At 37.3% G+C, this 14,066-nt stretch overlaps 1 protein-coding gene across 1 annotated transcript in view; it reads right to left on the bottom strand.

Annotated features, from left to right (window-relative positions):
• The window catches only part of CUL4B (cullin 4B), a 58,082-nt gene that overhangs the window by 40,796 nt on the left and 3,220 nt on the right, over positions 1 to 14,066 (bottom strand). The window contains exon 3 of the mRNA XM_059679717.1: positions 13,509 to 13,624. Within this exon, the coding sequence (XP_059535700.1) occupies positions 13,509 to 13,624 (116 nt within the window). The remainder of the gene's footprint in view (positions 1 to 13,508; positions 13,625 to 14,066) is intronic.

The raw sequence follows: 14,066 nt of genomic DNA, 5'->3' as shown, positions 1-14,066 counted from the left end.
CTGGAGGTCAAACCCTCCCTGGAATTAGCTACAACAATCAAGATTTATCTATAAGACTGCAAACAAAGACCACTAGGGGGTGCACCAAGGAAGCATAACAAAATGCGGAGACAAAGAAACAGGACAAAATTGTCAATGGAAGAAATAGAGTTCAGAACCACACTTTTAAGGTCTCTCAAGAACTGTTTAGAAGCTGCCGATAAACTTAATGAGATCTACACGAAAACTAATAAGACCCTCGATCTTATATTGGGAAACCAACTAGAAATTAAGCACACACGGACTGAAATAACGAATATTATACAGACGCCCGACAGCAGACCAGAGGAGCGCAAGAATCAAGTCAATGATTTGAAATGCGAGGAAGCAAAAAACATCCAACCGGAAAAGCAAAATGAAAAAAGAATCCAAAAATGCGAGGATAGTGTAAGGAGCCTCTGGGACAGCTTCAAGCGTACCAACATCAGAATTATAGGGGTGCCAGAAGATGAGAGAGAGCAAGATATTGAAAACCTATTTGAAGAAATAATGACAGAAAACTTCCCCCACCGGTGAAAGAAATGGACTTACAGGTCCAAGAAGCGCGGAGAACCCCAAACAAAAGGAATCCAAAGAGGACCACACCAAGACACATCATCATTAAAATGCCAAGAGCAAAAGATAAAGAGAGAATCTTAAAAACAGCAAGAGAAAGAAACTCAGTTACCTACAAGGGAATACCCATACGACTGTCAGCTGATTTCTCAACAGAAACTTTGCAGGCCAGAAGGGAGTGGCAAGAAATATTCAAAGTGATGAATACCAAGAACCTACAACCAAGATTACTTTATCCAGCAAAGCTATCATTCAGAATTGAAGGTCAGATAAAGAGCTTCACAGATAAGGAAAAGCTAAAGGAGTTCATCACCACCAAACCAGGATTATATGAAATGCTGAAAGGTATCCTTTAAGAAGAGGAAGAGGAAGAAAAAGGTAAAGATACAAATTATGAACAACAAATATGCATCTATCAACAAGTGAATCTAAGAATCAAGTGAATAAATAATCTGGTGATCATAATAGAATCAGGGACATAGAAAGGGAATGGACTGACTATTCTTGGGGGGGAAAGGGGTGTGGGAGATGTGGGAAGAGACTGGACAAAAATCGTGCACCTATGGATGAGGACAATGGGTGGGGAGTGAGGGCGGAGGGTGGGGCGGGAACTGGGAGGAGGGGAGTTATGGGGGGAAAAAAAAGGGAACAAATGTAATAATCTGAACAATAAAGATTTAATTAAAAAAAAAATGGGCAAAGGACCTAAATAGACACCTTTCAAAAGAGGACATTCAGAAAGCCAAGAGACATATGAAAACATGCTCAAAGTCACTAATCATCTGAGAGATGCAAATCAAAACAACAATGAGGTACCATCTCACACCTGTCAGAATGGCTATCATCAACAAGTCAAAAAACGACAAGTGCTGGAGAGGATGCAGAGAAAAGGGAACATTCATGCACTGCTGGTGGGAATGCAGAGTGGCGCAGCCTCTATGGAAGACAATATGGAGTTTCCTCAAAAAGTTAAAAATGGAACTCCCATTTGACCCTGTGATCCCACTTCTAGGAATATATCCCAAGAAACCAGAAACACCAATCAGAAAGGATATATGCATCCTTATGTTCATAGCAGCACAATTTACCATATCTAAGATCTGGAAACAGCCTAAGTACCCATCAGCAGATGGATGGATTAGAAAACGGTGGTACATCTACACAATGGAATACTACGCTGCTGTAAAAAAGAAGGAACTCTTACGATTTGGGACAGCCTGGATGGAACTGGAGAGCATTATGCTAAGTGAAATAAGCCAGTCAATGAAGGAAAAATACCACATAATCTCACTCATTTATGGATAATAAAGACCATTATAAACTGATGAACAAAAATAGATACAGAGGCAGAGCAACATTAAACAGACTGTCAAATAATAAAAAAAAGAAAGAAAAGCAGGAATGGCAGGAACATCTAAGGTGAATTTTGAAGGTCAGGTTGGAAGAGAACACTGCTTCTCTAATTTAGCTTTAACTCCTTAACTAACATATAGACTAGATCCAGTAATTTCCCTTCCTTAACAACTTTTCATGGAGCTCTTCAAGTACTATTACAGAGAACTTCCACAATAGGCATAAAAAATACAAAGAACTGAACAGTGCAATGTAGTGCATGGCCTACTATCATTTATGCAAAAAAGAGAAATGAATAAAAACAAACACAGGTGTTTTTACATACATAAAAAAAATCTCTGGAAAGATACCCTCTGTCTAGTAATGTTTGTGGAGAGGGAAACTAGCTGGGCATTGGGAGGTGGGGTGGAAGTGAAACTTTTCACTACATAATCTATAATACTTCGGGGGCTTTGAACCAGGCAAATATATTAAGTATGGAAAATACTTAAATACTTGCCTTATTTAATAAAACCCTTTCTATCTCCCTGCCCCACACCACACTTTTTATTTTAGCATGACATTCAAGGCTTATGTACTGTTTTAGCTCATGTCTGTTTATAATCTTCTACACACTCTGTAATCTAAATACTGCTTTCCTCACTTTTTAGCAAGGTTTGTTAGGGACAGTTATGTGTGCTAGAACAGTATCTTCCAAAATTTTTTGAGAAGCCCCAGTAAGAAATACATTTTATGTCATGATCCACTGTACCTAAAATAAATGTATGTGCCCTGGCCTGTGTGGTCAGAGCACAGGCCTGGGTTGCAGGCTCAATTCCCAGTAGGGGGAGTGCAGGAGGCAGCCAATCAATGTTTCTCTCTCCTCCTCCCTTCTTCTCTCTCAAAAAATCAATACTAATTATTTTAAATAAATAAATAAGTAAATAAATGTATATAAAACAAAATCTTCGAAACTACACTGAATCATTATTATGGGTTATATTCTCTGATATTTTCTATTTTATTTCTTAAAAAATCTGCTAGTCACAAACTACTAATGTCATGAACATACTAGGATATAAGCACCTTAAGGACAAGAACTAAGAGGTCACTATGTGCCCATGGCTTCTGCCCAGCTTTGCACACAGGAAGCAGTCAATGACTCAATAAGGATTGAGTCTTTACTAAGCACTCTATCCTATTAGGTGCTGGGATAGAAGCATGCATAAGTTAAATCACTACTTAGGAGTTTGAGATAAGTTCTATTTTATACCAGATATTTGAAATGCACTTTTAGATATGTACTATTATTTTACATTTTACTGAACACTTTGGAAATCCCTGGAAGTTTGATCTAGAATAATTATTACAAAAATAATCTCATTTCACAGGCAACTATTTGTATTAAACAGATTTTAGGTAGAGTTATACAATTCCTTTAAGTAAAACTATCTTTTCACTGAAGCTCACAATCATTACTGGTAAAAATGCTGCCTTAAATCCTTTTTTAAGGTAATTGGGTATAAAATAAAAACATTCTTCCTCCAGCCCTAACCAGTTTGGCTCAGTGGATAGAGTGTCGGCCTGCGGACTGAATGGTCCCAGGTTCGATTCCAGTCACGGGCATGTACCTTGGTTGCAGGCACAACCCCAGTAGGAGGTATGCAGGAGGCAGCTGATTGATGTTTCTCTCTCATCGATGTTTCTAACTCTCTATCCCTCTCCCTTCCTCTCTGTAAAAAATCAATAAAATATGTTTAAAAAAAAACATTCTTCCTCCAAATCCTAGTCCCCCCCCAATCCACACATGTCATATCAAAAATGTGTTTTCCTAAAAGAAGAAAAAAATCACTCCAAAATATATATATATGGGAAGTGAAATGCAAAACTATAAAAGGTGAAATTTGATGCTTTGAGGAACATAGAATTTAAGAAACAGCAAAAGCAAAGGTTACATTTGGAACAGGGAAGGAGTAGAAATGAGGGTGAGATTAGAATAAAAAAAGATTACTAAAATAAGGATAAACAATACAAAGATACAAAAAATAAAGAATTAAACATAGTGCCCTGGCTGGGTGGCTCAGTTGATTGGAGCATCATCTCCTATACTAAAAGGTTGTGGGTCCAATTCCCAGTCAGGGCACACACCTAGGTTGCAGGTTCAATCCCTGGTAGGGGGCAAACGGGAGGCAACCTATAGATGTTTCTTTCTCTTTCTCTCCCTTTCCCCCCTCGCTCCCTCCCTTTCCCTCTCTAAAGTCAATAAACATATCCTTGGGTGAAGATTAAATAAAAAAGAATTAAACATAGTAAGGGAGGAAATCTAGAAGTTTTTCTGATTTAACCATGCCAGAAATAAGAAAGATAGTAAATACCCACCAGGGTGTTGAACTCTGGTCATTGGGCTAATGGGTTGCATGTTGTTTTTCAACCCATATGTTTAAAAAAGCAAAATACATCAAAAAACTTTTCAACAACTGATACAGAAATAAAACCTACATTAACTCTCTTTTTACATCTAATAAAAATGACTAACAATCACTCTAGCCGGTTTGGCTCAGTGGATAGAGCATCAGCCTGCGGACTGAAGGGTTCCAGGCTCTATTCCGGTCAAGGGCACCTACCTCAGGTGTAGGCTTGATCCCCAGCCCCAGGTTGGGCATGTATGCAACCAATCTATGTGTCTCTCTCACATCGATATTTCTTTCTCTCTCTCTCTCTCTCTCTCTCTCTCTCTCTCTGTCTCCCCCGTCCCTTATACTCTCTCTAAAAATCAATGGGAAAATATCCTCAGATGAGGAATAAAAATAAATGTTTTTTAAAAAAAAGATACAATGTATCAAAAACTAAGAATTTGCAGAAAAGAAGACAATGAAACCTAAGTTATTTTTTTTACATAGAGGAAGGAGGAGTTAATTAAGACTACGATTATCAAGGCCTAAGAATTTATAGTTGCACATTTTTTAAAGTAGCAGGGATGGTATCTTTTAAATATATTTTTTATTGATTTCAGAGAGGAAGGGAGAGGGAGAGAGAGATAGAAACATCAATGATGAGAGAGAATCATTGACTGGCTGCCTCCTGCATGCCCCCTATTTGGGATCAAGTCCACAACCTGGGCATGTGCCCTTTCCAGAATCAAACCCAGGACCCTTCTGTCCACAGGCTGACAATCTATCCACTGAGCCAAACCAGCTAGGGCAGCAGGGATAGTATTAATAATTCAGTAAAAGGAGGAGCAATACATTCATCTATTAGTGGATACGTAGGTTGTTTCCATATCTTGGCTATTGTAAATAATGCTGCAATGAACATAGGGATGCACATATATCTTTCTAAGTTGGTGTTTTATTTCCTTTAGATAAATACCCAGGAGTGAAATCACTAAGTCGTATGGCAGCTCTTTTTTTTTTTTTTTTTTTTTGGTTAATCTTCACCAGAGGATATGTTTTCCAACTGATTTTTAGAGAGTGGAAGGGAAAGAGAGACAGAGAGAAACATCGATGTGAGAGAGACAGATTGATTGGTTGCCTTCCACACGTGACCCAACCAGGACCAGAGATCAAACTGCAACCCAGGTACGTGCCCTTGACCAGAATTGAACCTGCAACCTTTCCGTGCGAGGGCCAACATTCTAATCACTGAGCCACACTAGCCAGGGCTGGCAGTTCTATTTTTAAGGAACCTTCATACTTTTTTCCCATAGTGGATACACCAATTTATGTTCTCCCCAACAGTGCAGGAGAGTACCCTTTGCTCCACATCATCACTAACACTTATTTGTTGTCTTTTTGATAATAGCCATTCTGACAAGTATGAGGTGATATCTCATTGTGGTTTTGATTTGCATTTCCCTAATGCAGTGATTTTCAACCTTTTTCATCTCATGGCACACATAAACTAGTTACTAAAATTCTGTAGCACACCAAAATATATATGTATATTATAAAATATTGAAAATTGCTGCCCTACCCTAGCCGGTTTGGCTCAGTGGATAGAGCATTGGCCTGAGGATTAAAGGGTCCCAGGTTCGATTCCGGCCAAGGGCACATGCCCCGGCTGCTGTTTCAATCCCCCTAGTAGGGGGTGTGCAGGAGGCAGCCAATCAATGATTCTCTCTCATCACTGATGTTTCTATCTCTCTCTCTCCCTTCCTCTATGAAATCAATAAAAAAAATATATATTAAAAAAATGGAAGCTTGTTCAAAAAATTTGCTGCCCTAATGATTAGAGATGTTAAGCATCTTTTCATGTGTCTGTTGGTCATCTGTATGTCTCCTTTGGAAACAACCTAGGTGTTCGTCAATAGATGAATGGATAAAGAAGATGTGGTACACACACACACACAGGAAAATTACTCAACCATAAAAAAATGAAAACTTGCCATCTGTGACAAAATGAATTGACCTAGAGGATATGATGCTAAGTGAAATAAGTCAGAGAAAGACAAATACTGTATGATTTCACTTATATGTAGAATCTAAAAACAAACAAAAAAAATAAAACAGAAACAGATTCCTACAGAAAACTGATAGTTGACAGAGGTAAGGGGGCTTATAAGATGGGTGAAAAGACTGAAGAGGGCTAAGAGATGCAAACTTCCAGTTATAAAATAAATAGGTCATGGGGATGTAATGTACAGCTTAGGGAATATAGTTAATAATACTGTAATAACTCTGTATGGTGATAGATGGTAACTAGACTTATTGTGGTGATCATTTTATAAGGTATACAAATGTCCAATCTCTATGTTGTACTCCTAAAACTAATATATCAACTATACTTTAATAAAAGAGGAGCACTACATAACATGATAGACTAAGTTTAAAAACACCAACAGTGACAAGTTAAAAGTACATAAAATACAATATAGAACATATCCATCTCTGCTAAGAATCTAACTGCTCTCCTATAACCATTGGCTGGTTAATTAAACAACCAGATTTTACAATGGATAATAACCTATATGCTGAAATGGAAAAACTATTTGCTTCCAGTCTTGTGGTCATTTACTCAATAAATTAATCATTAATAGAAAGGCTCATTATTTAAGAGTTATTTCACAAAAAGCTAACCAAACAAGAGTTCCCGTTATTAATATAGACAAAGTTATTTTCATCAGAATTAAAGTATGGACTAGGCTTGCCTCTAAAGATAATAGCTAGGCATTTATATTAAGAATAAATGTTGCCCTAGCTGGTTTGGCTCACTGGATAGAGCATCAGCCTGTGGACCGAAGGGTCCTGGGGTTCGATTCCTGCCAAGGGTACGGTACCTTGATTGCAGGCTCCTCCCTGGCGCGAGCCCTGGTCGGGGCTCCTGCAGGAGGCAACCAATCGATGTGCTTCTCTCACATCAATGTTTCTCTCTGTTTTTCCCTCTCTTCCACTCTCCCTCAATGGAAAAATCTCTTCGGGTGATGATTAACCAAATAAATAAATAAATAAACAAACAAACAAACGTTACACTTGCATATATAAAAAACTGAAAAAATACAGATGTAACCAGCTCCGAGAATGGTAGATAATTTAAAAACACTACACAGCTATTCATACAAAGGCTGAAAATATGAGGAAAATAACCCCATTATCTAAAATATTACTTAGTAAAAAAAAAATCACATACCAATGCCAAAATTCCAATTATTAAGCTACCACATGTAAAAACAAGATACATTCTTGAGAAAGTGCAGAGGGACACTGTTCCTAGAGATCTCTTCTCTCTTTTTCTATTATTTTCCAATTTGGCTAATGGTATCTACTGATACATATTTAGAATGTAATCTATCCATTCAGACAGCTGTTCTGGCTCAGTGTGGATTTAGAATTTGAAAACATGTGGCTTTAGAGTTGTATAATAAAATGTAATATAAGACAGGTATCTTTTTTAAAGACTCAAATATTTATATTATTATTATCATCATCACCATCCATGACACCAGAATATATAGCAGGCACCATAGTAAGTACTTTTTCACAGTATTTTATTTATAATTAAACAACCTTGCTATATAGGTTGTGTTAGTTTTCCCCATTTTTTAAATGAGGAAACCAAGGCTTAGAGAAGTAACTTGCCTAAAGTTATCATGAATGGTTGATCTCTAATCTAAAGCAGGCTGATCAACTAAAAAGAAGTGCATTTAACCATACTCCTATCTGTAGTCAATTAAAAACCAACTAACAAAAAAAAAATCCAAACCAAAACAACATTAACCATTGCCTCACTCTTACGGGGTTCCAGGTTGTCAAGGAAAGATTATTATTATACTCAGGTAATAATGTCATTTAAAAATAACTTTTAAAAAGATAACAAAAATAAATACATAAATAAATAAAAATAACTTTTATCCCTAGCCAGTTTTGCTCAGTGGATAGAGCACTGCCCTGCGGACCAAAGGGTCCTGGGTTCGACTCCAGTCAAGGGCAAGTACCTGGGTTCCAGGCTAGATCCCAGACCCCAGTCTGTGCGCATGTGGGAGGCAAACAATTAGTGTGAGAGAAACACATCAATATTTCTCTGTCTTGCCCTCTCTCTTCTACTCTCTCTCTGAAAATCAATGGAAAAATATCTTCGGGTGAGAATTACAAAAATAAAATAAAATAAAAATAAAAATTACTTTTAGACTGGGCCGGCATTGTTCAGTGGTTGAGCATCAACCTATGAACCAGAAGGTAGAAGTTCAATTCAGGGTCAGGACACATGCCTGGGTTGTGGGGCTCGATCCCCAGTGTGGGGTTTGCAGGAGGCAGCCGAACAATGATTCTCTCTCATCATTCATGTTTCTCTCTCTCTCCCTCTCTGAAATAAATAAGTACATATATATATTAAATATATGTATATATTTAGTATATATATATATTAAAATCACTTCTAAAAGACTACCTCTGCATACTGCAAATGCACTCAGAAAAGCATGTTCTTTTCCAGAAATTAAAAAAATTAGGAGCAGTACATGCAATCCACATTAGGGACTTTCATGCTTAAGCTTTAAAGCAAAATGATTTTACAAACAGAAAAAAGTTCTGCATAGATATATGTCATATAAATGGTGACATCAGGAATAGAGAGAGGGTTGGATGGATAATGAAAGGTTTGGAGAACTTTTGTTTGGTACACTATATATTTCTATATTGTTTCAATTTTAAATTACATTTCAACCAGTCAAAATCAAACAAACACCTGAAATACAGATGGTATGAAATAATTTTACTTCCTTTATCCTTTTTTGAGCTCGAACATCTCAAAATAATCTTTCTGAGAATCCAAAGAAGCATTTATAAAATTATGATAAAAAACAACAAAAGATCTTTCCCTGCCAATAGAGCTCTTGCAAACATGGTGAACGTTCCTAAAACCCGCCGAACTTTCTGTAAGAAGTGTGGCAAGCATCAACCCCACCAAGTAACACAGTACGATAAGGGCAAGGATTCTCTGTATGCGCAGGGGAAAGCGGCGTTATGACAGGGAGCAGAGTGGCTATGGTGGGCAAACTAAGCCGATTTTCCGAAAAAAGACTAAAACTATAAAGAAGATTGTGCTGAGGCTTGAATTCGTTGAACCTAACTGCAGATCTAAGAGAATGTTAGCTATTAAGAGATGCAAGCTGCCAAAACCGGTTTGGCTCAGTGGATAGAGCGTCGGCCTGCGGACTGAAGGGTCCCAGGTTCGATTCCGGTCAAGGGCATGTACCTGGGTTGCGGGCACATCCCCAGTAGGAGATGTGCAGGAGGCGGCTGATCGATGTTTCTAACTCTCTATCTCTCTCCCTTCCTCTCTGTAAAAAATCAATAAAATATATTTAAAAAAAAAAAAAACAAAACAAAAGAGATGCAAGCATTTTGAACTGGGAGGAGATAAGAGAAAGGGTCAAGTGATCCAGTTCTAAGCTTCATATTTTGTTTTATTATATGACAATAAAATCGATATGTTCAAAACAACAACAAAAGAGCCCTAGCAGGTTTGGCTCAGTGGATAGAGTGTCGGCTTGCAGACTAAAGAGCCCTGGGTTCGATACCAGTCAAGGGTACATGCCTGGGTTGTAGGCTTGATCCCCAGTAGGGGGCGTATGGGAGGCAGCTGATCAATGATTTTCTCTCATCATTGATGTTTCTCTCTCTCTTCCTCTCTGAAATCAATTAAAAAAAATTTTTTTTTAGAAAGAGCTAGACACAACTGCTTTTGAATTTAGTATAGCAGCTATAGTAAATTACTATGAAAAAAGCAAATAGTGAAAAGTTATAATACTGCCCTAGCCAGTTTGGCTCAGTAGTTAAGAGCTTTGGCCTGCAGACTGAAGGGTCCCAGGGTGTGATACCCAGTCGGGGGCATGCAGGAAGCAGCTGATCAATGATTCTCTCCCCTCACTGATGTTTCTCTCTCTCTCTCCCCTTCTCCCTTCCTCTCTGAAATCAATAAAAATATATTTAATTAAAAACTATAACACTGATTTTAGGTATAAAAATGCAATTGAACAATAGCAGGTAATATTTCTGAAGTACAAGAAACAAAAAACATAAAAATGTAAGTTATGTGCTCTTAAAACACAAATGGATTTAACAGAATCAATGTATCAGAAAAAATATTTTTGAACCCAAAAGCTCTAGAAAAATATTCAAGGTAAAGTAACAAGGTAAATTAACAACCAAAATCAATGTCATAAATATGAACTAAAGAAAGTACATCGTAAGTGCCCATCAGCAGATGAGTGGATTAAAAAACTGTGGTACATCTACACAATGGAATACTTCGCTGTGGTAAAAAAAAAGAAGGAATTCTTGCCATTTGCAACAGAAAGCAGTGAAATAAGCCAGTCAGAGAAAGATAAATACCACATGATCTCACTCATTTGTGGAATATAGAGAACAACATAGACTGATGAGCAGGGACAGAGCCAAAGACAGAGAAACAGTGATCAGACTATCAATTCCCAGAGGGAAAGTAGGGGAGGGTGGAGGTAAGGGGAAGAGATCAACTAAAGGACGTATATGCATGCATATAAGCCAAACCAATGGACACGGACAACGGGGATGAGAGCATGAGTGGAGGTAAGGGAGGTTGGGGGTTAATGGGGGGATGAGAACACATTTGAAATACCTTAACCAATAAAGAAATTAAAGATAAAAAAAGTACATCATAGAAATTAAAGATGCTGTACACAGTGTATCCAAATAAACACCCTATATATGCACAAATGAAAAAAAAATCACCTTTGATAACAGTCTTTTCTCCTAAAGTAAAAATATTTGCTTTAAACACTGCACTATTTAAAGGGCTATGGTGTATTAGTGAGGCAGCATGGAAGGGAAAGTGCACTAAAGTAGAAATAGAAACATGGGCATCTTCGTTTGAGTCCCCTGCTGTATCAATATATGACTCTGGGCACATTATTTAACTTCCCTGAGACTCAGTTTCCTCATTAGTAGAATAAGGATAATAATTACTACCCTATCTACTTCACAAAGGGTTTCTATAATGCTTAAATGAGATAAGAGACGAACCTTTATAGGCTGCCATGTGCACTCTACGAAGATATTAGACCACATGATCTCTTAAGGCCTAACTCTTAATTCTGTAATTTTACTTTTATTGTTGTACAAATGAGGAGCCATGTAAGGAATCTACCAACCTAGCCAAATGAGGTGGGTTTATCCTGAAGCAATAGCTGAGATACTACTACTACTACCTGACACATAGCATTATAATACTTAAGGTATCAACACTGTAATGCTTATGGTATTACACAGCATTATTACCATGTGTTGGGCATTGTTCTTATTGTTTTGCATGCATTGACTCATTTAATTTTCACAGCAACAGAAAATGGTGATCTCACCACTGACAAATCACAAGTGAAAAGGCCACACTGGCTTATGAAATAAGTTTGACTTATATTTCTATATATCATAGTGCTTCAAGGTATTTTTCACATTTTATTTGATTCTTATAAGCAACCCATGAGGTAAATAGGACAGGTATTTTCCCCCCTATGTTCCAGAGGAGGAAACCAAAGCCGGGTTCTTGCCCAAGATCAAAAGGGTAATTGCATCAAAAGTAGATCCTAATCTAGGATTTTTCAATCACCATACTACCTCTGCAACTAAAATGTACAGATGAGCCCTGGCTGGTGTGGCTCAATTGGTTGAGTGTCTTCTCATGTACCAAGAAGTAACAGGTTTGATATCCTCTCAGGGCACATGCCCAGGTTGCAGACTTGAATCCCAGCAGGGGCATGCAGGAGGCAGCCAATCCATGTTTTTCTCTCTCCCTCCCTCTCTCTCTAAAATCAGTAAAAACATATTTAAATAAATAGATAAAATGAACATATATGAAACTATGAATTATGATCAACCCAACATAATTTCTTACAAGCTACTTATTAATGTAAAAACTCTAACTACTGGACTCTGAAATATTTGAATACAAAACTGTTGCTATAATGCGAAATAACTTCTTGAATTGGTTGTGTCAAAAATATAGTATGGCAGCCCAGCTGGCATAGCTCAGTGGTTGAGAGTGGTTGAAGCAGGAGGTCATGGTTTGATTCCCAGTCAGGGCAGTAGCCCGGGTTGCAACCTCAATCCCCAGTGTGGGGTGTGCAGGAGGCAGCTGATCAATGATTCTCATCATTGATGTTTCTCTCTCCCTTCCTCTCTGAAATCAATAAAAATTTTAAAAAAATACAGTAAGGCATCCCTGGCCAATGTGGCTCAATTGGTTGGAACATCATCCGGTACACCAAAAAGGTGGCAGGTTTGATTCCTGATCAGGGCACATACCCAGGTTGCACGTTCTATCCCTGGTCGGGGCGCATTCGAGAGGCAACTGATCTATGTTTCTCTCTCGCTTCCTTTCCATAAGATCAATTTTAAAAATTCAGTAGGGCAAAATAAGTTGGTAGCAAGATGTCTAAATTATTAATTGTTCTTAAGAGTATATTTAAATTAAACACTTCAAGTACAGACCCATTGCTAAGCATGAAAAACAAACCTGGACTTCACGCCAAGTTGCTAGGCTACAACCTGCAGCTCATTTTTTTGGGTAAGGTGTGTCCCAGAAGGTAAGAAGAACATAAAAAAAAAAGAAATGTCAAAAGGCTAACAGGAAGGAGGTAGACAAAAGTATATGGAGAATATCTGCATTTTTTTGAGGCCTTTCCCATAGGTGAGTAACACAACTTAGCAAATACAACAGAAGGACATGTCACCAGAAATCATCTTTGGGATTCAGGTACAGGTAAAACTCTATTATATGAAAGTACTCCTAATTGTAAATCCTAATCAGAAGGAGATAAGCCCAATTTATACCAATATGACTGTACCCATAGCTTATTAAAGTGTGCATAAAATAAGAAACTGTAATTTGAGGGGAGCCAAAAGGCTACATAAGGACCCATATTAGGGAGAACACTTCGTAAAGTATATGATTGTCTAACCACTATGCTATACACATGAAACTAATACAGAATAATATTAAATGTGAACTAAAATTGAAAAAATTTCTAAATGTAAAACCATAAAGTAAAAGTCATATACATCCACCTCAGTTTACACTGACCAAAGCTGGTTATCCACATTAATACATACCTGATAGAGTTCTTCTAAATTGTACTTAATCGAAGTACTATTCTGGATAGCTTCTACTGCTTCTTTCAGTTTCTGCCATGTTTCATCTGTGTAGTTTTCTGGTAATTTAGGCTTATCTAGATAATATATAAAAAGTTGGTATCAGAATAATATGTAGGATAGAGTAACACAACTTATCAGAGCAACAGAAGGATCCATAAAATACAATAATATTACTACTTTTTAAGGGTAAATTGTGATCTTTATAATTATTACACCTGAATATTAAAGTAACTGCTGTATTTAGGCTTAGTATAAAGAATAAAGTTTGAAATAGGAGAATACTACTTAAGTCATTTTGAGTCACCTTTTAAAACTGAAAGTGAGGTTTCTTTCTACTATTGACTGTATTGTTTCAAAAAATAAAAATTCAAGAATGACAAATAAAAAAAGCAATCCTAATCTTATTCCATCATGTGTAAAACCTCAGTCAGTCAACATGAATTTTATACCTGAGTTTTAAAATACTGAGAACCCAAGGTACTTTATAAACATCTTAATTTTTCTAATAATGCCTTG

The sequence above is a fragment of the Myotis daubentonii genome, chromosome X, assembly GCF_963259705.1.
Source record: "Myotis daubentonii chromosome X, mMyoDau2.1, whole genome shotgun sequence".
Lineage (NCBI taxonomy): Eukaryota > Metazoa > Chordata > Mammalia > Chiroptera > Vespertilionidae > Myotis > Myotis daubentonii.
Note: the sequence above shows the minus strand (reverse complement) of the source record. Positions and strands in the feature narration are given on the sequence as shown.